At 46.8% G+C, this 22,646-nt stretch overlaps 1 protein-coding gene across 4 annotated transcripts in view; it reads right to left on the bottom strand.

The window, feature by feature from the left end:
* The window catches only part of SLC24A4 (solute carrier family 24 member 4), a 164,275-nt gene that overhangs the window by 8,007 nt on the left and 133,622 nt on the right, over nucleotides 1-22,646 (bottom strand). For all 4 annotated transcript variants that reach the window (XM_077908532.1, XM_077908533.1, XM_077908537.1 and 1 more), the window contains 3 exons: nucleotides 8,065-8,231; nucleotides 3,372-3,486; nucleotides 16-128 (listed from right to left, as the gene is read on the bottom strand). In XM_077908532.1, the coding sequence (XP_077764658.1) occupies nucleotides 16-128; nucleotides 3,372-3,486; nucleotides 8,065-8,231 (395 nt within the window). The remainder of the gene's footprint in view (nucleotides 1-15; nucleotides 129-3,371; nucleotides 3,487-8,064; nucleotides 8,232-22,646) is intronic.

Genomic DNA, 22,646 nt, shown 5'->3' with positions numbered 1-22,646 from the left:
GCTTGAGGAACTCACCGTGGACCCATAGTTAATGACCATGGTCTGCAGGCCCCATGGTATGCCGAGTCCCACCAGGATGTCGAACACGTTGCTTCCTATGGTGTTGGACACTGCCATGTCACCAAGGCCTAGGGCAGACAGTTGACAAATGTCAATCACCAGACTAGGTTTCAGAGACCCTACTAGTGTCCCACTGGCGCTGCTCTCCACAGAGGACTTCCTTCTTCATGTACCCCATACTTCAGAAACCTCTCATGAAGTCTCAGGGCCTCCCAGAGGCTCAGTCATGACCTTTAAGATTTTTTTTTTTAAGATTTTACTGGATGGAAAGAGACAGCAAGAGAAAGAAGGAGAGTATGAATGGTGGGGAGGGGTGGAGGGAGAGGGAGAGACAGACACCCTGCTGAGCAGGGAGCCCCATATGGGGCTCGATCCCAGGACCCAGGATCATGATGTGAGCAGGTGCTTCACCCACAGACCCCCCAGTGCCCTAACCCTCAAGATTCCTATGTTGGAGCCCTGACCCCCAATAGCTCAGAGTGTGGCATTGTTTGGTACTAATGTCTTTACAGGGAAAATCAGGTTAGAATGAGTCATTAGGGTCAACCCTAACCCAGGATGACTGGCGTTCTTACAAGGGGGACACATGGACAAAGCCCCAAGGGAACAAGAAGATGGCCACTGGCAAGCTAAGGAGACAGGCCTGGAGAAGACTCTCCCCACAGGCCTCAGGAGGAGCCAACTCGGCCAACACTTCGCCTTGGGCTTCCAGCTTCCCTGCCCATGAGACGGCCCGGGCCCATAGGTTCCGCGTCCCAGAGCATGGTGGCCCTGGAGACGGACACAGGCCCTCACTTTTCCTCCTGCCGGGTCTGGGGCTGATGTTCTGCGAGGACCCACTGGGTGCTTCCCGGTTACCCCGGAGGAGGGGCGTTGTCCTCGTGCAGCACACGATGGATCCGAGGCATGGGACAAGCCCAAGGTCACGCAGTGGCTGAGCGGCCCTGGCTTCCTGCCTGACTGGCCAGGATAAGGGCAGCCATGCCACTGAAGTACTTGACACCTCGAGGGGCGTTACAAAGTCAGACAATAAATATTCACAAAGACGACTCATGCTGGCGGACCTGTGCTCCTGCCTGGCCCCTTGGCTGTCCTGTGACACGCTGTCAGCACCTGGCGCTCACAAACCTGTGTGGGATGAGTGTGTGTGCAACACAAACGTCTGCAGCCATGGGGTACTCTGGTCCCTGAGGTGCTTGCAGCCACCAGGCTGGACGCTGACTCCCTGGCCTGCTGGGGTCCGCTGGGTCAGCCCCTCCTGCTGCCCCGTGGCTGTTGCCTGCCTGCGGGCCTCCCCCACGGCCTCAGGTTCCTCCTTCCTGAGTGACCTGCGACTCTGGCTGCTTGCTGCTGTTGGGGTGCTCACTCTGAGGGGCCGGGCTCTCCGTGTCGGGGCCGCTGGGCCGTCACAGGGATGTGGGCCGCCTCTGGGGAGGATGCAGTGCTCGCGTGGTGAGTCAGGACATACACCTACACCCGAAGCTCACAGGAGACATGAGGGTTCCTGGGTTTGGCGGACGCACCACCCCCCCTGCCGCCACCCACTCTCCGCACAGGGCACCGCTTCTCAAACTTCAGGAGCATAGGACTCCCTTGGGGTCCTGGCTAAATGCAGACTCCGACTGAGCAGGTTTGGGCAGGGGTTCTGTCCTCTTGGCCACGAGGGAACTGTTCCGGCCTTGATCATGTGTGTGTGGGTCCAGCCGGGGACATCACGGTCACTTCCCTGATGGTTGCCCCGTGTCTCGCCCTTCACTTTCCCCAGGAGTCGCTCTGACAGGACGTCCCCCTCAGAACCCCATGTAGCCCTGTGTCAGATGGAGCCCCTTCTTGATCTCACCCCCCGCCAGACCCCCAGCCTGCTGGTATCGTCCCCTCAGCCCCGACCCTGTGGACTCCGGGCTCGGCTGTTTCAAACGCACATTCTCCCGCTCCCTTGGACTTCCCCGGACCTACCCAGCAGCCCTAGGTTGCTCTCCTGCATGTCTCATTGAAGCTGGCACGACTGAATCCCCGTGGCCAAGGTCACGCCACCGCACATTGGCCAGGCCCTTGGTGCCCAGCTGCTTTCCCAGTCCCCGCTGAGCAAGCTCCTCCCCACAGCTTGTGCTACCTGGCACCTGTGCGCGGGACCCTACTCACAAATAGGGTCTCTGCAGATGCAGTCCAGTGAACACGGGGTCACATGGAGTTAGGGTGGGCCCTAGCGCAGCAGCCAGTGTCCTTGCAGAGGGAAGAACACCCCGTGTGGACAGAGGCAGACACGACCGTGATGCAGACCCAGAGCACACCCCTGCCTACAGCCTCTGGATGGAGCATGGCCCGGTCGCCACCTCGAGTTTGGACTTGTCTCCAGAACCCTGCGACGACCAGCTCTTGTCCTAAACCACCCAGTCATGGTAGTTCTGTTACGACGGCCCCGGGAGACGGATACACTCACCTTAGAGGTCAGTCGATTAAACCCTGTTCCCCTCCCTGCCCCTACTCCCTGCAAGCTTCCAGCCTAGGCCAACCACATGCCTACATGTCTCTCCCCTCGTGCCTTCTCGGGACCAGCTGTCGCCCCGCCCCTTCCAAATCAACCCTTTCTCCAAACTTGGAGGAATAAAATGTCATTCCTCGCTTTCCAGAGCCAACTTTCCCTTGGGCAGTTCTTTCCTCTCCCACCTTCCTTGAGCGTCATTCTATGATGGGACCGCAGCCCCCACCCCCATACTTTTGTGTATTCATCTGCGGAGGTCTACACGGGGTTACCTCACCAGCAGAAATACCACAGTAAGTGAAGGACAGCCCTTGATGGTCTTTGGTTCTGCCATTGAAGAGCACATGGGTTCTCCTGACCTTGCTTAGCCCGTGTCATGGAGTGAGCCCAAAACAAAACCCATAACCAAACAACCAAACAACCAACCAACCAAGCCACCAAACCCATTTACATGTTCTAGAACTTTAGGAAAACAGTTGGGAGGACAAGATACCCTTCCCTTTTTGCCCTCCTGGGTGCTGAACATGCCTCATTACCACTGTATTTGTTGTAAGAGGTCGCGGCTCAGCTTTGTTCAATGTCACACTGGTGATTTCAGAATAAGTTCATTTGATCCGAGCCTGCGTGAGCCCAGACTGAGGGCTTCCAGAGTCTGCAGGTGTTCATCTTGGTAGAGCCCTCTCCACGGTGGAATTTGACCCTGATGCTCTCCCGTCATTGGTGAGCTCACAGCTACTGGTCAGGAGAGCCACAAACTATGGGCTGGGCAGGGGCCGAGGGGCCCGCATGGTGAGGCTCATGGCTGGAGGGGCCAAGATGCCGTTCTTACCTTGTCTCGCCACGATTAAGCTGGCCATGCAGTCCGGGACGCTCGTGCCTGCTGCCAGGAACGTAATGCCCATGATGACATCGGGGATTCCCAGTGTGTACCCAATGATAGTCACCTGCCGAAGAGTTAGGAGGGACATGAGCTTGCGGAGAAACACCTAGGACCCCTGTGTACTCCGAGTGTTTCTAACTTGAACGTGGTGTTGCTGTTTAGTAACAATTAGAAAGTGACATAAACTGAAAACAAGACCGACAGACGACCACTGTCACCACTTTTCGTTGGCCAAGGGTTCTCAAACTTGTGCACGTGGAGAATCCTCTGGTGGCCTGGTGACAGTGTGGGCTGTGGGCCCCAGTCCCTCCCACCAGGTTCTGATTCAGGACAGCTGTGGTGATGCCCCAGAGTTTATGCTCCTATCCTGTCACCAGGTGGCTGGGACTGTCCGTCAACGGGTCTGGGAAACCACACTTGAAAACTATCACTTTAGGGTGTAGCCTTGGCCATTTTTTGGTGTGTTAGAAGAAAACAGAACCAGATTATACTAGCAACATATATTTTGCAGCTATGTGTTTCATACAACGACATACCGTGGATACCTGTCCACCTATGTCGTCATCTATGACACTACTTTAAATGGATGCACACCTTTCACTGAGTGGTAGAGTCTAGGCCAATCCCTCACCACTGGACACTGAGGAGATCTCTCTGTGCTCTTATGACCTCACTGCATGGGCAGTATTTCCCGAGCACTGACTGTATACCAAGGGTTCTACAGGTGAGCCGCACATGCAACCTCAGGTGCTCTATTATCACCACCCACCGGTGAGGGGGCACTGCAGTTACACTCATTTTACACCCAGGGAAACTGAGGCTCAGAGAGCTTAAGCAACTCTGCCTGTGAGCATGAAGCTGGTGAGCAGATGATCGGAGATTGTGGGCCAGGTCTTTCTGACTCTAAAGGTCATGCTCCTACCTCAACCTCATGTAGCTCTTTGGGTTCTTATATCTTACAGCTTCCTTAGGATGAGCTCTGAGAAACAGAACGGCCGGATGGAAGGATTTAAGGATACTGATGACAGTCATACCCTCTGCTGATAAACGCCCAACACTTGAGACATAGCTGGGCCCTGGGTAGCAGCCAGATGGAAAGCCCTAGAAGCATGTGGTTAACTCTATTCAAAATACTCATTAGTGGGATGCCTGGGTGGCTGCGTGGTTGAGCATCTGCCTTTGGCTCAGGGCGTGACCCCGGAGTCGTGGGATCCAGTCCCGCATTGGGCTCCCTATGGGGAGCCTGCTTCTCTCTCTGCTGTGTCTCTGCTGCTCTCCATGTCTCTCATGGATAAATAAATAAAAATTAAAAAAAAATACTCACTAGCTCTGGCTTGCCTCCTCGTCTATACAATGGGAACAGTGGCACCTCTTAGGGTTGTTCACATTTTTACTGAAAGCTCCAATCCCAGCGAATGGTCGTGTGATTTAGAACAAGCTGGTTTGCTTCTGTAAGCCTCAGTTTCCTCATATGTGAAATGGGTTTGTTAATAAAGACTAAATGAGAAAATGTGAGGGGACAGTGCCTGACGTATGCGAGACGTTAGCAGATGCAGGCCTTCCTTCTCTTGGGGCCCTGGTCTTACGATCCATGGGGGCAGAAAGTGTGGGGGTGTTCAGATTCACAGAGCTCAGGGAGGCCCCGGTGGAGCATGCTCTGAGCAGAGTTCGGCCTGGCCCATAGCCGGAGCCTGTGGACAGAAACACTCCCGGTCCCAGGGCCCCCTGGCAGGCAGTGCTCAGTGCAGCGGCTGCAGGTGCCAGGTGCACACAGGCCCGCCATAGTCTCTGCAAGAAGCGACCCTGGTGGGGGCAGCACAGGCATGGGAGGGGACACGAACCACTGAGCCCTCAACGTTCAGATCGCCCAGGCCCTGAACGACATCTCCACAAGCACAACTGAGCTGTGGCCGCCATGCTTCCAGTGGGGGATGCCGCATGTCCTGGGTTGTTTTGGCATTATTGGGGTTGCTGCCATTTTCCTCCTAAGTCACCGAACTACAAGGCTAAGAAGCTGGAGGATGGAAGAATCAAAGGAAGGTCTTGCATGTGTGCACGCGTGTGTATGCGCATATGTGTGTGCATGTATGTGTGTGCATGTGTGCATTATGTTATGCCTGCATATGTGCATGTGTATTCATATGTGTGTATGTGTGTGTGTGCACGTGTATGCGTTTGTGCATGTGGGTACATGTGTATGTGTGCATATGCGTGCACGTGTATGTGTGCATGTGTATGCATGTGTGTGTATATGCGTGTGTGTATGCATGTGTTTGCATGCATGTGCGTGTGACTATGTGCCCCCCCAGGGTGCTTTGGACTTGGGAGGCTGCCCGAGTGTTGCACCGCCTGGTCTCCAGCTCTGGGCCCCGTAAGTCCAGCTGATACTTAGGCCTCAGAGAGGGAGGCAGAGCCCAGCCCCGGGCTGACTGTGCACCTTCTGGAGGCCACGGCTCCCCTCTGGTCTTCAGTTTTCCCAGTGGTGCAAAGGTGCTAGATAGAACGCCGTTGTCAAAGGTTCCTCTCTCTTCACCCTGACATACAAGGATCGTTTTCCCTGGAACCTGAGGGGGGAGAGCCATAAAAGCTGGCAGGAGAAACAGGAGGGACCTCGCTGCCCCCCCTTGGCAGCCCCCGTCGGGGCATGAGGGAGTGAGCGCAGCGCCCTCTGGCCAGCACATCTTGCTTCGGTAGAAGGGACAGCTGCCACGGGGTGCTGCTGTCTGGACCAACTTCTCCTGTGAGGCTCGTTCTGTTCCCCTAACACTGAGGCGGGTGAGGTTCGAAGTCCAGGAAGGGTGCCCCAGCAGAGTGGTCCCTGGGCCCCGCTGTGCTGTGCCATGACTGCTCTGGGGAGCACAGCCAGAGTGGCGGGGCTGCGGGTGTTCACCATGAAGTGGATGTCCTAATATTGTTGTTTTCCGTAATCAGAGAAGAAGTCTCACCACTTCATTAATTTGATCTTCCCTAATCCTCATCCCTCCTCAAACGTCATGAAATAATACTTTTTCCCCCCTTGCAGTGTTTTGGGGAATGCACTTTTTCATTTTATTGAATTCAATTTGCCAACATAGAGTATAACACCCAGCACTCATCTTATGTGGGAAAGCACTTTAGTAAGAGAAATCACTGGATCGTTTTATCACATATAGAGACAGGCTGGGGTTAACATTACTCAGAAAAATGTGAATTTATAAGAATGATTCACATAAGGCATTGTTTCCATGATCCTTGATTGTCCTCCTTTTCTTGGGGGTTTGGATAGTAGCTATTTTCACCTCCTCCTGCATCCTGATGCTCACGCACATACACCCCCAGGCATCTAGGAGGATTTTAACCCTGATCTGAACAAAGCATGGAAGTAGCACTGGCTACATGTCACAGGGGAAATAGTTGTTCTCTCCAGTTAGGGGGCTGTCCTCGTGCTGCCAGCCCAGACCACGGTGCCTGGACAGAGACTTCCGTCCTCCCATTGACCTTCTGAGATGGGGTGATCATCCCCCTTTCGTGGGGAGGTGGTGACATGGCTCATGGAAGCTGCCAAGGTCTCAGACTGTAAGTGGGAGATCTAGGCTCCAAGTGCATCCCCACATGACCCCACATCACTCTCTCCCACCAAACTGCTCCCCTGGGGCTAAGGGACAGGTGGGCCCATGCTTCTCACACGAAGACTCACTGCCCGCTGCAGCTGGCACCAGGTGTCAGGAGGACTGAGACGTCCACTCGCTCACAATGAAGCTGGAGGCTGCTGACGGGCAAGCCTTATGACAGAAGCACAGGTGCCTGTCACGGTTTCTCCCCGTCCCTGGGCGCCCCACGTGGGAGGGCGAGGGAGGGGCCCACAGGGTGGGACATGGAGTGAGGCCTCGGGGTCCTGCTTGGCACCTCTCCAGCCAGCTCAGGCTCTGTACGGGGGCTGTCACACGTGGCCAGAGGAGCTTCCACAGAGCCAAGCCAGTGCCTCTCCATCTGTAAAACTTTGGTCCAAATGGTGTCTGAAAACTCCAGTAAGAAACTGAAGGGCAGTTCAGGAGAGTGGTTGAGATCATGGACTCAGGAGCCCAGCTCTAGAACCTACTGATTATGTAACTAATGGTATAATAGCTGATGACTGTGCAATTGGGCCAATTGCTCAATCTGAATGGATGCCTCAGTTTGAGGAATCTGTAGAATGGGTGTTATGAGGGCTAGAAGACTTTACTGGCAGGGGTTACATGAGGGCTGCCTGTGTTCCTCTCCCATTGACTCCAGTCTCCCCCTGCATTCCCCAAGGACCCTGGAAAGGAAGGGGAATGAGCGACTAGCCCCGCAGAGACCTTCACAAAGCATCCCCATCACCCTGCCATGGTCCTCTTCCCATCACACCTGAGCTGCATGTCTCAGAACCTCGTCTCCTGCCCCACTCTTGCCCGGAAGGCAAGTGCCATGCTGTGTCTACCCGCATATCCCCTGTGCCTACACAGCCCCACACACCTCTGCTGAAACCCCTTTCCCTGAGAAATAAGCCAACATCTGTGAAGGTAGGCGACTTGCTACAGGTGGCACAGCAGTGTCTGAGGTCGCTCTTGAATCCAGCTCTCCCACCTCCAGCGCGTGCTGGGTGGGGGCTGGCTGCACAGACCGCCCTGCTTCCACCACTCACCAGCCACACCATTAGGTAGGAGAAGACAGCGATCCACAGTGTGGCCGTGATGAACGTGACCATGAAGTACTTCTCCCAGCGGGGCTTGCTGCAGTTGGGGATGGTGATGCACAGGAGGAAGATGAGTGGCCAGGTGAACACCCACTTGGCTTTGTCCCCTCTTGCCTCTGCAGTGGGATGGGGTGGAGCCCGAGGGGAAGGAGAGAAACACATACTGGGTTATACACTGGCCAGTCTACCTGTTCATTTTTTCAAGCCAAACAAGACAATGCTACTAATGTGGCTCTGAGCACTTGAACTTGGAATCACACACCTCCATAATGTCACCCTGGAAATGATTTAAACAAGACAATCCAGGGTCTGCTGACTGAATAACTTTAATCAGTCCAGATCCTTCATTTGTCAGAATAAGGAAAGCAACACCCAGAGCAGGAATGGATTTGCCCAGGAGAGCTGGGGTGAGGATGTGAAACATGGGTGGGCTCTGTAATCAGACAGACCTGGGTTGGTGTTCAAATGATCTTGAGCAATCCCATCAACTCCACTTCCTCCTCTGACAGTAACTGTTGTCTAACAGCAATGCCATAATCACTGTATGGAATATTTGCTGTGCGAGCAGGCACAGTGCTATAAGCACTTTGCATTTTAGTGATTTCTTCATCTGTTAAACACAAACATTTTCTCTCTCTTGGTTGTTGCAAGAATGACAGGATACATGTACATAAAAAGCTCGGCACACACTGCAGCACATAGTTGGTACTCTGGAAATCTCAGCTCTTTTGTTCCCAGGTCATATACTCAGCTTGTTGCAGATATAAGACTAAAATGCAGGTGTCCCTGGCTGGCAGGTGTTACCTCACTGGCCCCTACCAACAGAATCCACAAATAAATTAACCAAGGAAAAGTGGCTTCACTAAGCCACCGAGTGCAAGTGTAGTGTCCTTAACTAGCCACTGAGTACAGTGTATACACTCAGACTCAAAATTAGCTTTTGACATGTCAATCAAGTAGTGGAAGACAGACTTCTGAGGATTCTCTCCTCCACAAAAGCAATGAGAACACTGGCAAAAAATGGTCAGAATCAGCCTTTTTCAGAACTCTGGAAATTAACCAAAGGTGTGTAGTAAAACTGGCTGAGTTTACTTAAGAATATTGGCTTGAGGGCAGCCTGGGTGGCTCTGCAGTTTAGCGCCACCTTCAGCCCCGGGTATGATCCTGGAGTCCCAGGATCAAGTCCCACATCGGGCTCCCTGCATGGAGCCTGCTTCTACTTCTGCCTATGTCTCTGCCTCTCTCTCTCTCTCTCTCTCATTCTCTCTCTCTCTCTCTCTGTGTCTCTCATGAATAAATAAATTCTTAAAAAAAACTTTAAAAATATTGGCTTGATCTCAGTGAGAAGAGTGAGCTTTGTGGAGTTTTAACTTGCTCTATTTCCTATTCCTTTAGACCAGCTCTGGAGTAGCCTTGAAAACCAACATCCTGGTGTCCATCGGGGGCAGGACTGGAGCTCCTTCCAAGTCCATTCTCAGAGATTTCCTGGACGAGTCCACTTTCAAGGCTGTCTTTATTTTTCACAAATCAGAGCTCAACCAGTGTAAATAGCCTTTTCCTTAGGGGCATTTGTTGAAAACAATCAGAGGCAACTGTTGAGCATCACACTGTCCAAGGTGGTGGATAACAGTTGAGACAAACAATAAACTGACCAGTTTAAAAGGAAAAATTGGGGAAATGGGTTATTTATAGAGGGTTTTGAGAAGCTCTCACATATTTGGGAATCTAAAAGACCATAAGTATGCATAGGGCTGTGCCCACCGATATTTGCATGCTCAGTAAAGATTTGAGAATGCCCTAAGCTTTCATCTCTGCCTAATGTTGGGGGACTGAACACCCAAATAAAGACTAAAGTACATTTGTAAACTGTCTGCCTCAGTGTTAAAGACATGCCCCCAAACACATGCAGAACTTACTGGCAAAAACTGGAAAACTTAATTTGATCCAGGCATCTAAGGAAATCTCTGTGCAATTATTAGATGGCCTTAAAAGAACCTAGCAAATATTTCAGCAGCCACACACAATGAAGATACAGGTTTTACAGAATCATCTGAGAAAACTCACTAAACAAAAACAATAAATAGCAGCAAGAAGCAACCCTGGGAAGGGACAAAGACTTGATTTCTAGCATTGTCAGATTATTTTAAATGCCCAGTTTCCAATAATAAATTATAAGACACACAAAGAAACAAAGTATGGCCCATACAGAGGGGAAAAAAAATCAGTCTATAGAAACTATCTCTGAGGAATTCCAAACATTGGACTTACTAGATGTAAAAACAACTTTATTTTTTATTATTCTTTTAGAGTTTGTTTGTTTGTTTATTCATTTTAATAATCTCTACACCCAACATGGGGCTCAAATTCATAATCTTGAGATCAAGAGTAGCATGCTCTTCTGACTGAGCCAGCCAGAGGCCTCTGGACAAAGACTTTAAATCAGCTGTTTTACAATATTCACAAAGGAGTTTTCAAAATGTCTAAAAAATTAAAGAGAAGTAAGAGGATGGTTTCTCATCAGGGAGTATCAATAAAAAAGTAAAAACCATTAAAAAAGAACCAAGAGAAATTCTGGAGTTGAAAAGTAAAATATCTAAAATGAGAAATTCACTCTTGAGGCTCAAAAGCAGATTTGAGCAGGAAGAAGAAATCAATGACCTTGAAGAGAGGCCAGCTGAGATGATCTCATCTCAGAAGCAGAAAGAAAAAGGGGAAAAAGGCAGGAAGAGTATTTCGTAGAACTCATATTCAAAAAGTTCCCAAACCTGATGAAAAACATTAACATATACATTCAAGAAGGATACATATTCTTCTCAAGTTCACATAAAGCATTCTTCCCGACAAACAACATAGTAGGTCATAAAACAAGCATCGATACATTTAGAAGGATTTTTTAAAAAGATTTTATTTATTTATTCATGAGAGACACACAGAGAGAGGCAGAGACATAGAGAGAGGGAGATACAGGCTCCATGTAGGGAGCCTGACATGGGACTCGATCCTGAGACTCCAAGATCTTGCTTTGGGCTGAAAGCAGGCATTAAACCACTGAGCCACTCAGGGACCCCCCATTTAGAAGGATTTAAATCATGTGAAGCATGTCCTACAACCACTCTGCAACAGAAAGAATTTGCAACTTAGTAACAGAAGGAAAACTGGAAGTTCACAAATATGTGGAAATTAAACAACATGCTCCTAAATAGCCAACAGGGCAAAAAAGAAATCATTAGTGAAATTAGAAAATCCTTTGAAATGAATGAAAATGAAAATACAACATATCAAAACTTATGGGATACAGGAAAAACACTAAACAGTGCTTAGAAATTTATAGCTATAAATGACCATATTAAAAAAAGAGGAAAGATCTTAAATCAATGACCTAACCTTCCTCCTTAAGAAACAAACAAAAAGAGCAAGTTGAGCCTAAAGAAAGCAGAAGAAAGAAATAACCAAGATTAAAGTGGAATAAAATAGAAAATTTTTAAAAAAGAGAATCAATGAAACTAAAAGTTGGTTCTTTAGAAAGATCAATGGGGTGTCTGGGTGGCTCAGCCAGTTAAGAGTCTGCCTTTGGGGCAGCCCGGGTGGCTCAGCGGTTTAGCGCCTCCTTCAGCCCAGGGCGTGATCCTGGAGACCTGGGATCGAGTCCCACGTCAGGCTCCCTGCGTGGAGCATGCTTCTCCCTCTGCCTGTGTCTCTGTCTCTCTCTTCTCTCTGTTTCTCATGACTAAATAAATAAAATCTTTAAAAAATATATTAAAAAAAAAAAAAAGAGTCTGCCTTTGGTTCAGGTCGTTATCCCAGGGTCCTGGGATGGAGCCCTGTGGTCGGGTTCCTGCTCTGTGGGCAGTCTGTTTCTCCTTCTCTCTCTGCCCCTGCCCTTCTGCTCATTCTCTTTCTCTCTCAATAAATAAAATCTTAAAAAAAAAAATCAGGGAGGAGCAAGATGGCGGAAGAGCAGGGTCTCCAAATCACCTGTCTCCACCAAATTACCTAGAAAACCTTCCAATCATCCTGAAAATCTATGAATTCGGCCTGAGAATTAAAGAGAGAACACCTGGAATGCTACAGTGAGAAGAGTTCGCGCTTCTATCAAGGTAGGAAGACGGGGAAAAAATAAAGAAACAAAAGGCCTCCAAGGGGGAGGGGCCCGCGAGGAGCCGGGCTGAGGCCGGGGCGAGTGTCCCCAGGACAGGAGAGCCCAGTCCCGGAGGAGCAGGAGCTGCACCGACCTTCCCGGGGGAAAGGGGCTCGCGGGGAGGTGGAGCAGGACCCAGGAGGGCGGGGATGCCCTCGGGCTCCCGGGGACACTAACAGACACCTGCGCCCCGGGAGATGCGCCGAGCTCCCTAAAGGCTGCAGCGCGCACGGCGGGACCCGGCGTGACCCGGAGCAGCTCGGGGGGCTCGGGCGGCGGCTCCGCGGAGGGGGCTGCGCGGCCCCGGGAGCAGCTCGGAGGGGCTCGGGCGGCGGCTCCGCGGAGGGGGCTGCGCGGCCCCGGGAGCAGCTCGGAGGGGCTCGGGCAGAGGAAGAGGCTCCGTGCGGAGGGGGCTGCGCGGTTCCAGGAGGGGCTCGGGCGGCGGCTCCGCGGAGGGGGTTGCGCGGCCCGGGAGCGCGAATCCACCAGCGCAGGCTCCGGAGCACAGGGCGCCGGGACACAGCCCAGGATCCCGCCTCCCCCGGGACAGGCAGAGGCCGGGAGGGCCCAGGACAGCAAGGACGCTCCTGCCCCAGCTGAGCAGATCAGCGGCCCCGCCCCGGAGCCTCCAGGCCCTGCAGACGGAGTTCCTGCCGGAGCTGAATCCAGGTGTCCAGAGCTGCCCCGCCACTGGGGCTGTTCCTCCTGCGGCCTCACGGGGTAAACAACCCCCACCGAGCCCTGCACCAGGCAGGGGGCACAACAGCTCCCCCAAGTGCTAACACCTGAAAATCAGCACAACAGGCCCCTCCCCCAGAAGACCAGCTAGACGGACAACTTCCAGGAGAAGCCAAGGGACTTAAAGTACACAGAATCAGAAGATACTCCCCCGTAGTTCTTTTTTTTGTTTTGTTTTGTTTTGTTTTGCTTTTTGATTTGTTTCCTTCCCCCACCCCCTTTTTTCTCCTTTCTTTTTCTTTCTCTTTTTCTTCTTTTTTTTTCTTCCCTTTTTTTTTCTCTTTCTCTTTTCTTTCCTTCTTTCTCTCCTCTCTTTTTCTCTTTTTCCCAATACAACTTGCTTTTGGCCACTCTGCACTGAGCAAAATGACTAGAAGGAAAACCTCACCTCAAAAGAAAGAATCAGAAACAGTCCTCTCTCCCACAGAGTTACAAAATCTGGATTACAATTCAATGTCAGAAAGCCAATTCAGAAGCACTACTATACAGCTACTGGTGGCTCTAGAAAAAAGCATAAAGGACTCAAGAGACTTCATGACTGCAGAATTTAGAGCTAATCAGGCAGAAATTAAAAATCAATTGAATGAGATGCAATCCAAACTAGAAGTCCTAACGACGAGGGTTAACGAGGTGGAAGAACGAGTGAGTGACATAGAAGACAAGTTGATAGCAAAGAGGGAAACTGAGGAAAAAAGAGACAAACAATTAAAAGACCATGAGGATAGATTAAGGGAAATAAACGACAGCCTGAGAAAGAAAAACCTACGTTTAATTGGGGTTCCCGAGGGCGCCGAAAGGGACAGAGGGCCAGAATATGTATTTGAACAAATTCTAGCTGAAAACTTTCCTAACCTGGGAAGGGAAACAGGCATTCAGATCCAGGAAATAGAGAGATCCCCCCCTAAAATCAATAAAAACCGTTCAACACCTCGACATTTAATAGTGAAGCTTGCAAATTCCAAACATAAAGAGAAGATCCTTAAAGCAGCAAGAGACAAGAAATCCCTGACTTTTATGGGGAGGAGTATTAGGGTAACAGCAGACCTCTCCACAGAGACCTGGCAGGCCAGAAAGGGCTGGCAGGATATATTCAGGGTCCTAAATGAAAAGAACATGCAACCAAGAATACTTTATCCAGCAAGGCTCTCATTCAAAATGGAAGGAGAGATAAAGAGCTTCCAAGACAGGCAGCAACTAAAAGAATATGTGACCTCCAAACCAGCTCTGCAAGAAATTTTAAGGGGGACTCTTAAAATTCCCCTTTAAGAAGAAGTTCAGTGGAACAGTCCACAAAAACAAGGACTGAATAGATATCATGATGACACTAAACTCATATCTCTCTCTTTTTTTTTTTTTTTTTAAACTCATATCTCTCAATAGTAACTCTGAACGTGAACGGGCTTAATGACCCCATCAAAAGGCGCAGGGTTTCAGACTGGATAAAAAAGCAGGACCCATCTATTTGCTGTCTACAAGAGACTCATTTTAGACAGAAGGACACCTACAGCCTGAAAATAAAAGGTTGGAGAACCATTTACCATTCGAATGGTCCTCAAAAGAAAGCAGGGGTAGCCATCCTTATATCAGATAAACTAAAATTTACCCCAAAGACTGTAGTGAGAGATGAAGAGGGACACTATATCATACTTAAAGGATCTATTCAACAAGAGGACTTAACAATCCTCAATATATATGCCCCGAATGTGGGAGCTGCCAAATACATCAATCAATTATTAACCAAAGTGAAGAAATACTTAGATAATAATACACTTATACTTGGTGACTTCAATCTAGCTCTTTCTATACTCGATAGGTCTTCTAAGCACAACATCTCCAAAGAAACGAGAGCTTTAAATGATACACTGGACCAGATGGATTTCACAGATATCTACAGAACTTTACATCCAAACTCAACTGAATACACATTCTTCTCAAGCGCACATGGAACCTTCTCCAGAATAGACCACATATTGGGTCACAAATCGGGTCTGAACCTATACCAAAAGATTGGGATTGTCCCCTGCATATTCTCAGACCATAATGCCTTGAAATTAGAACTAAATCACAACAAGAAGTTTGGAAGGACCTCAAACACATGGAGGTTAAGGACCATCCTGCTAAAAGATAAAAGGGTCAACCAGGAAATTAAGGAAGAATTAAAAAGATTCATGGAAACTAATGAGAATGAAGATACAACCGTTCAAAATCTTTGGGATGCAGCAAAAGCAGTCCTAAGGGGGAAATACATCGCAATACAAGCATCCATTCAAAAACTGGAAAGAACTCAAATACAAAAGCTAACCTTACACATAAAGGAGCTAGAGAAAAAACAGCAAATAGATCCTACACCCAAGAGAAGAAGGGAGTTAATAAAGATTCGAGCAGAACTCAACGAAATCGAGACCAGAAGAACTGTGGAACAGATCAACAGAACCAGGAGTTGGTTCTTTGAAAGAATTAATAAGATAGATAAACCATTAGCCAGCCTTATTAAAAAGAAGAGAGAGAAGACTCAAATTAATAAAATCATGAATGAGAAAGGAGAGATCACTACCAACACCAAGGAAATACAAACGATTTTAAAAACATATTATGAACAGCTATACGCCAATAAATTAGGCAATCTAGAAGAAATGGACGCATTCCTGGAAAGCCACAAACTACCAAAACTGGAACAGGAAGAAATAGAAAACCTGAACAGGCCAATAACCAGGGAGGAAATTGAAGCAGTCATCAAAAACCTCCCAAGACACAAGAGTCCAGGGCCAGATGGCTTCCCAGGGGAATTCTATCAAACGTTTAAAGAAGAAACCATACCTATTCTCCTAAAGCTGTTTGGAAAGATAGAAAGAGATGGAGTACTTCCAAATTCGTTCTATGAAGCCAGCATCACCTTAATTCCAAAACCAGACAAAGACCCCACCAAAAAGGAGAATTACAGACCAATATCCCTGATGAACATGGATGCAAAAATTCTCAACAAGATACTGGCCAATAGGATCCAACAGTACATTAAAAAAATTATTCACCATGACCAAGTAGGATTTATCCCTGGGACACAAGGCTTGTTCAACACCCGTAAAACAATCAATGTGATTCATCATATCAGCAAGAGAAAAACCAAGAACCATATGATCCTCTCATTGGATGCAGAGAAAGCATTTGACAAAATACAGCATCCATTCCTGATCAAAACTCTTCAGAGTGTAGGGATAGAGGGAACATTCCTCGACATCTTAAAAGCCATCTATGAAAAGCCCACAGCAAATATCATTCTCAATGGGGAAGCACTGGGAGCCTTTCCCCTAAGATCAGGAACAAGACAGGGATGTCCACTCTCACCACTGCTGTTCAACATAGTACTGGAAGTCCTAGCCTCAGCAATCAGACAACAAAAAGACATTAAAGGCATTCAAATTGGCAAAGAAGAAGTCAAACTCTCCCTCTTCGCCGATGACATGATACTCTACATAGAAAACCCAAAAGTCTCCACCCCAAGATTGCTAGAACTCATACAGCAATTCGGTAGCATGGCAGGATACAAAATCAATGCCCAGAAGTCAGTGGCATTTCTATACACTAACAATGAGACTGAAGAAAGAGAAATTAAGGAGTCAATCCCATTTACAATTGCACCCAAGAGCATAAGATACCTAGGAAGAAACCTAACCAAAGATGTAAAGGATCTATACCCTCAAAACTATAGAACACTTCTGAAAGAAATTGAGGAAGACACAAAGAGATGGAAAAATATTCCATGCTCATGGATTGGCAGAATTAATATCGTGAAAATGTCAATGTTACCCAGGGCAATATACACGTTTAATGCAATCCCTATCAAAATACCATGGACTTTCTTCAGAGAGTTAGAACAAATTATTTTAAGATTTGTGTGGAATCAGAAAAGACCCCGAATAGCCAGGGGAATTTTAAAAAAGAAAACCATATCTGGGGGCATCACAATGCCAGATTTCAGGTTGTACTACAAAGCTGTGGTCATCAAGACAGTGTGGTACTGGCACAAAAACAGACACATAGATCAATGGAACAGAACAGAGAACCCAGAAGTGGACCCTGAACTTTATGGTCAACTAATATTCGATAAAGGAGGAAAGACTATCCATTGGAAGAAAGACAGTCTCTTCAATAAATGGTGCTGGGAAAATTGGACATCCACATGCAGAAGAATGAAACTAGACCACTCTCTTTCACCATACACAAAGATAAACTCAAAATGGATGAAAGATCTAAATGTGAGACAAGATTCCATCAAAATCCTAGAGAAGAACACAGGCAACACCCTTTTTGAACTCGGCCATAGTAACTTCTTGCAAGATACATCCACGAAGGCAAAAGAAACAAAAGCAAAAATGAACTATTGGGACTTCATCAAGATAAGAAGCTTTTGCACAGCAAAGGATACAGTCAACAAAACTCAAAGACAACCTACAGAATGGGAGAAGATATTTGCCAATGACGTATCAGATAAAGGGCTAGTTTCCAAGATCTATAAAGAACTTATTAAACTCAACACCAAAGAAACAAACAATCCAATCATGAAATGGGCAAAAGACATGAACAGAAATCTCACAGAGGAAGACACAGACATGGCCAACATGCACATGAGAAAATGCTCTGCATCACTTGCCATCAGGGAAATACAAATCAAAACCACAATGAGATACCACCTCACACCAGTGAGAATGGGGCAAATTAACAAGGCAGGAAACCACAAATGCTGGAGAGGATGCGGAGAAAAGGGAACCCTCATACACTGTTGATGGGAATGTGAACTGGTGCAGCCACTCTGGAAAACTGTGTGGAGGTTCCTCAAAGAGTTAAAAATATACCTGCCCTAGACCCAGCAATTGCACTGTTGGGGATTTACCCCAAAGATACAAATGCAATGAAACGCTGGGACACCTGCACCCCGATGTTTATAGCAGCAATGGCCACGATAGCCAAACTGTGGAAGGAGCCTCGGTGTCCAACAAAAGATGAATGGATAAAGAAGATGTGGTTTATGTATACAATGGAATATTACTCAGCTATTAGAAATGACAAATACCCACCATTTGCTTCAACGTGGATGGAACTGGAGGGTATTATGCTGAGTGAAGTAAGTCAATCGGAGAAGGACAGTGTATGTTCTCATTCATTTGGGGAATATAAATAATAGTGAAAGGGAATATAAGGGAAGGGGGAAGAAATGTGTGGGAAATATCAGAAAGGGAGACAGAACGTAAAGACTGCTAACTCTGGGAAATGAACTAGGGGTGGTAGAAGGGGAGGGGGGCGGGGGGTGGGAGTGAATGGGTGACAGGCACTGGGGGTTATTCTGTATGTTAGTAAATTGAACACCAATAAAAAAAAATTAAAAAAAATCAATGAAATCGACAAACTGTTAGCTAAACTGACTGTGAAAAAAAAGAGAGAAGACTCAAATTACTATAATCAGGAATGAAAGAGGGTGATGGTGATGTTCTTCACAGAAATGAGGTATTAAAGGAATATTATGAACAACAGTGTGCCAAAACAACAACAACAACAACAAGAACAACAACAAAACTGAGGTGAAACAGACAAAATCCTACAAAGATAGAAACACCAAAGCTGGCCAAAGAAGAAGCTGTCCAGGAAGTCCAAGAAGATTTATTACCAGAGCTTGACATAATAAACAAGCAAACAGAATCAGGCCAGGACCAGATGGCTTCATTGTAACTCCTACCAGATGTTAAAAAAAAAAATTATCCTGAATCCTTCAAAACTCTTCCAAAAGGTAGAAGAGAAAGGAATAGTTCCCAGTTCACTCCATGAAGCCAGTAGTACCCTGGTAGCAAAGCCAGATATCAAGAGAAAAGAAACACAGAACAACATTCCTTATGAATATAGATGCAAAAATCTTTAACAAAATTCTGGGACACTGAATCCAGCAAACATAAAAAGGATGACCGAGTGGGATTTATTCCAGGAATGTAGGCTTGGTTCAAATATGAAATTCAATCAATCCAGCATACAACATGTCAATAGAATAAAGGAAAAAAAAAAACAAAACCCTGCAGAATCATGTTCACTGAGGGAGGGGAAAAAAAAGTAAGCATTTGACAAAATTCAACACTTTTTCAGGATAAAACATTTAGCAAACTAGGAAGAGAAGAGAATTTCCTCATCCTGATAAAAGGCATGTACAAAAACACCACAGCTAACATCATAGTTAACATTGGAAGACCGAAAGCTTTCAACCTAATGAGGATGTGTGCTCTGATCATTTCTACCCTGCACTGCTGGTGTTAGCCAGGAATACCAGGCAAGAAAAAGAAGTCATTCAGCTTAGAAAGAGAAAGTAAAACTCGCCTTACTTGTACATGGCATGATCTTGGAGGTTCACACACATACACAAAACTGTTACAGTAAATAATTTAGCAAAGTTGCAAGATATAAGACTAATATACAACATAAGGTTGCATTTCTACATGCTAACAATGAACAATCCAAAAATGAAATTGAGAAAACCAGTTCCATTTACAATAGCAGCCAAAAAAAAAAAAAATTAGGAATAAATGTAACAAAAGAAGTACAAGATTTATATGCTGAAAACTACCAAACAGCATTGAAGTTAATTTAGAAAGCCTTAAATAAATGGAAAGATACTCTGCATGTGGATCAGAAGATTTAATATTTAAAATGGAAATGCTCCCCCCAAACTGATTTATAGATTCAAAGCAATCTCTGTTAAATCCTAGCTGACCTTTTTATAGAAATTGGCAAGCTGTTTCCAATACTCATATGGACCCAGAATAGCCAAACCAATCTTAGAAGAAGAACAAAGTTGGAGGACTTACATGCCCTCACTTGAAAATTTACTACAAAGCTACAAGCAATCAAGAGTGTGTTACTACTGGCCTAAGGGTTTATAAATCAATAGAACAGAATTTTGAGTCCAGAAATAAACTGATCAATTTAAGGTGAATTGATATTTGAAAAAAGTGTCAAGACTATCCAATGGGGAAAGAACAGTCTTTTTATTTTTTTAAATTTTATTTATTTATTAATGAGAGACACACAGAGACAGAGGCAGAGACACAGGCAGAGGGAGAAGCAGACTCCATGCTGGGAGCCCGATGCAGGACTCTATCCCAGGCCTCCAGGATCACACCCTGGGCCAAAGGCAGGCGCTCAACCGCTGAGCCACCCAGGCGTCCCAAGAACAGTCTTTTTAAACAAATGGTGCTGGGACAACTGTCCACATGCAAAAGGATGAATTAGGCCCCTCCCTCATATCACACACAAAAACTAACTCAAAAAGGACTGAAGATCTAAATATGAGGTGAAACTATAAAACATTTAGTGGAAACAAGACGTAACTCTTCATGACACCGGATCAGGCAATGGTTTCTTAAAAGACAACAAAAACACAAACAAACAAACAAACAAACAAAATGGATACACTGAATTTTACCAAAATTTACAACTTTTGAGCTTCAAAGGACACTCTCAAGGAAGTGAAAGACAATCCACACAATAGAAGAAGGTATTTGGAAATCACATAAAGGTCTAGTTTGCAGAATATATAAAGAACTTATCACTTGATAATAAAAAGTAAAATCCCCATCTGAAAAACAGGCATAGGATTTGAATAAACAGTTCACCAAAGAAAGTACAAAAGTAGCCAATAAGTATGTGAGAAGAAGCTCAATGTCTTTAGTCATTAGGAAATGGCAAATAATACTACTTTGTACCTACAAGTACGACTATACCAAAAAAGGCAGATAATAATATGGGCAAAGATGTGGGAAAGTGCGGCCCCTCATACACTGCTGGTGAGAATGCAGAATGGTGCACACAGCCTCTTGGGAAATAGCTGGGCAGTTCCGCACTCTGCCCACAGAAAAACCTGATGCAAATGCTGATAGCAGCAATACTTACAACAGCCAGAAAGTAGGAACAATCCAAATGTCCATCAAGTAGCAAATGAACAAAATGCAGCACATAAACACAATGGAATGTTGTTTATCCATAAAAAGGAATGATGTACTGACTCATGTTACAATATGGATGAACCCAGAAACCTGCAAAATGAACGAGGCCAGACACCAAAGGCCACATTTATGATTCCCTGTGTATGAAATGTCTAGAAGAGGTGAATCCAACAGAGGCAGAGAGATTAATGGTTGTGGGGAGGGGAGGATGGGAGTGATTGTTTATGGGTGTGGGGTTCTGGGGGCTGAGAAATGAAAATTTTCTGGAACTGGGGCACCTGGGTGGCACGGTTAGTTAAGTGTCTGACTCTTGATTTCAGCTCAGGTCGTGATCTCAGGGTTATGAGAGGGAGGCCCACATCGGGCTCCATGCTCAGCACAGAGTCGGCTCGGGATTCTCTCTCCCCCACCCCTCCAGCTCACGTGCATTTGTGCAAACTCTCCAAAAATAAATACATCTTTAAAAAATAAAACTTTCCGGAACTATATAGTGGTAATGGTTGAACAACCTTGTGAATACACTAAAAACCACCGTGTGCTTCATAAGGGTGAATTCCATGATATATGAATTATAGTTCAATAGAAAAAGAAACCGCAAAGTAGCCTGGCAGTAGCTGTTTTAGCTCTGTACTTCTATGCTTGAATCTTCCTACACCATTAAAACCATATTTACTAAAAAGCAAAAACAACAAAAAACCCCAGCCTGCTTACGATAATAAACCCACAGAATATGGTCGGCTCAACATCAGCAAATCCATTCGTGGATTCATCCCAGAGACGTCATCAGGAAAACATCTGTCTTCCCAGATCTTTTTCTACATATATTGTTCTGTGCCTGAAATCCTTGCACAAGGGGCAGAACAATTTCCTGCCTGATTGGTTTGTCCCAGATTCCGGGCTTTTCCCTTGTCGGCCCAGACCCCAACCCATCAGGGCTGCCACGCCTCCCCAGAGTTGACTAAAGCTCCATATACATGGGAAGAATTTGCTATGGGGAATCATGACCCTGAACAGTTACATGCCTAGGGGCATGTCTGGAGACACACAAACGCCACCACGGAAAGATCATTTTCTTATTTTCACATCACAAAATTGCATTGTTTTTGCCTGTTTTCACACCTGGTTAGGACATCTACCCAACGGGGCCCTGCCTAGCTGGCTGGCCTCTCGGCCTGCCAGTGTTTTCCATGAAACAACACTCCATCAGACCTGTCACACTGCTGTGTCCTTCAACTGCTGGATGCGATCCATGAACGGATTGGGAGTACAATTCAGTGGATGGTGATTAGTATTTTCTTTAAAAGAGGTAAATATTAGCATTTTGGTGAATAGTAAGAGTTAAATACTATCCTGAGACGTCTATTTCCCCTTTATAGATATCAGTAAAATACTTCTTGCTGTGGATCATGGTCAAAATGTGGAAAACCAGGGTGCCTGGGTGGGTCAGGGATTGAGTGTTTGCCTTTGGCTCAGGGCGCGATCCTGGAGTCCTGGGATCAAGTCTCACATAGGGCTCTCCACAGGGAGCCTGCTTCTCTCTGCTTGTGTCTCTGCCTCTCTCTCTCTCTGTGTGTGTCTCTCTCATGAATAAATGAATAAAAACTTTTTTTAAATGTGGAAAGCACACAGTGCTCATCTTATGCTCCAGCCTCCCCCTCCCAACTCCCCTACTCGGC

Source organism: Canis aureus, chromosome 9 (genome assembly GCF_053574225.1).
Source record: "Canis aureus isolate CA01 chromosome 9, VMU_Caureus_v.1.0, whole genome shotgun sequence".
Taxonomy (NCBI): domain Eukaryota; kingdom Metazoa; phylum Chordata; class Mammalia; order Carnivora; family Canidae; genus Canis; species Canis aureus.
The sequence above is the reverse complement of the archived record's forward strand: the minus strand, read 5'-3'. Positions and strand labels throughout refer to the sequence as shown.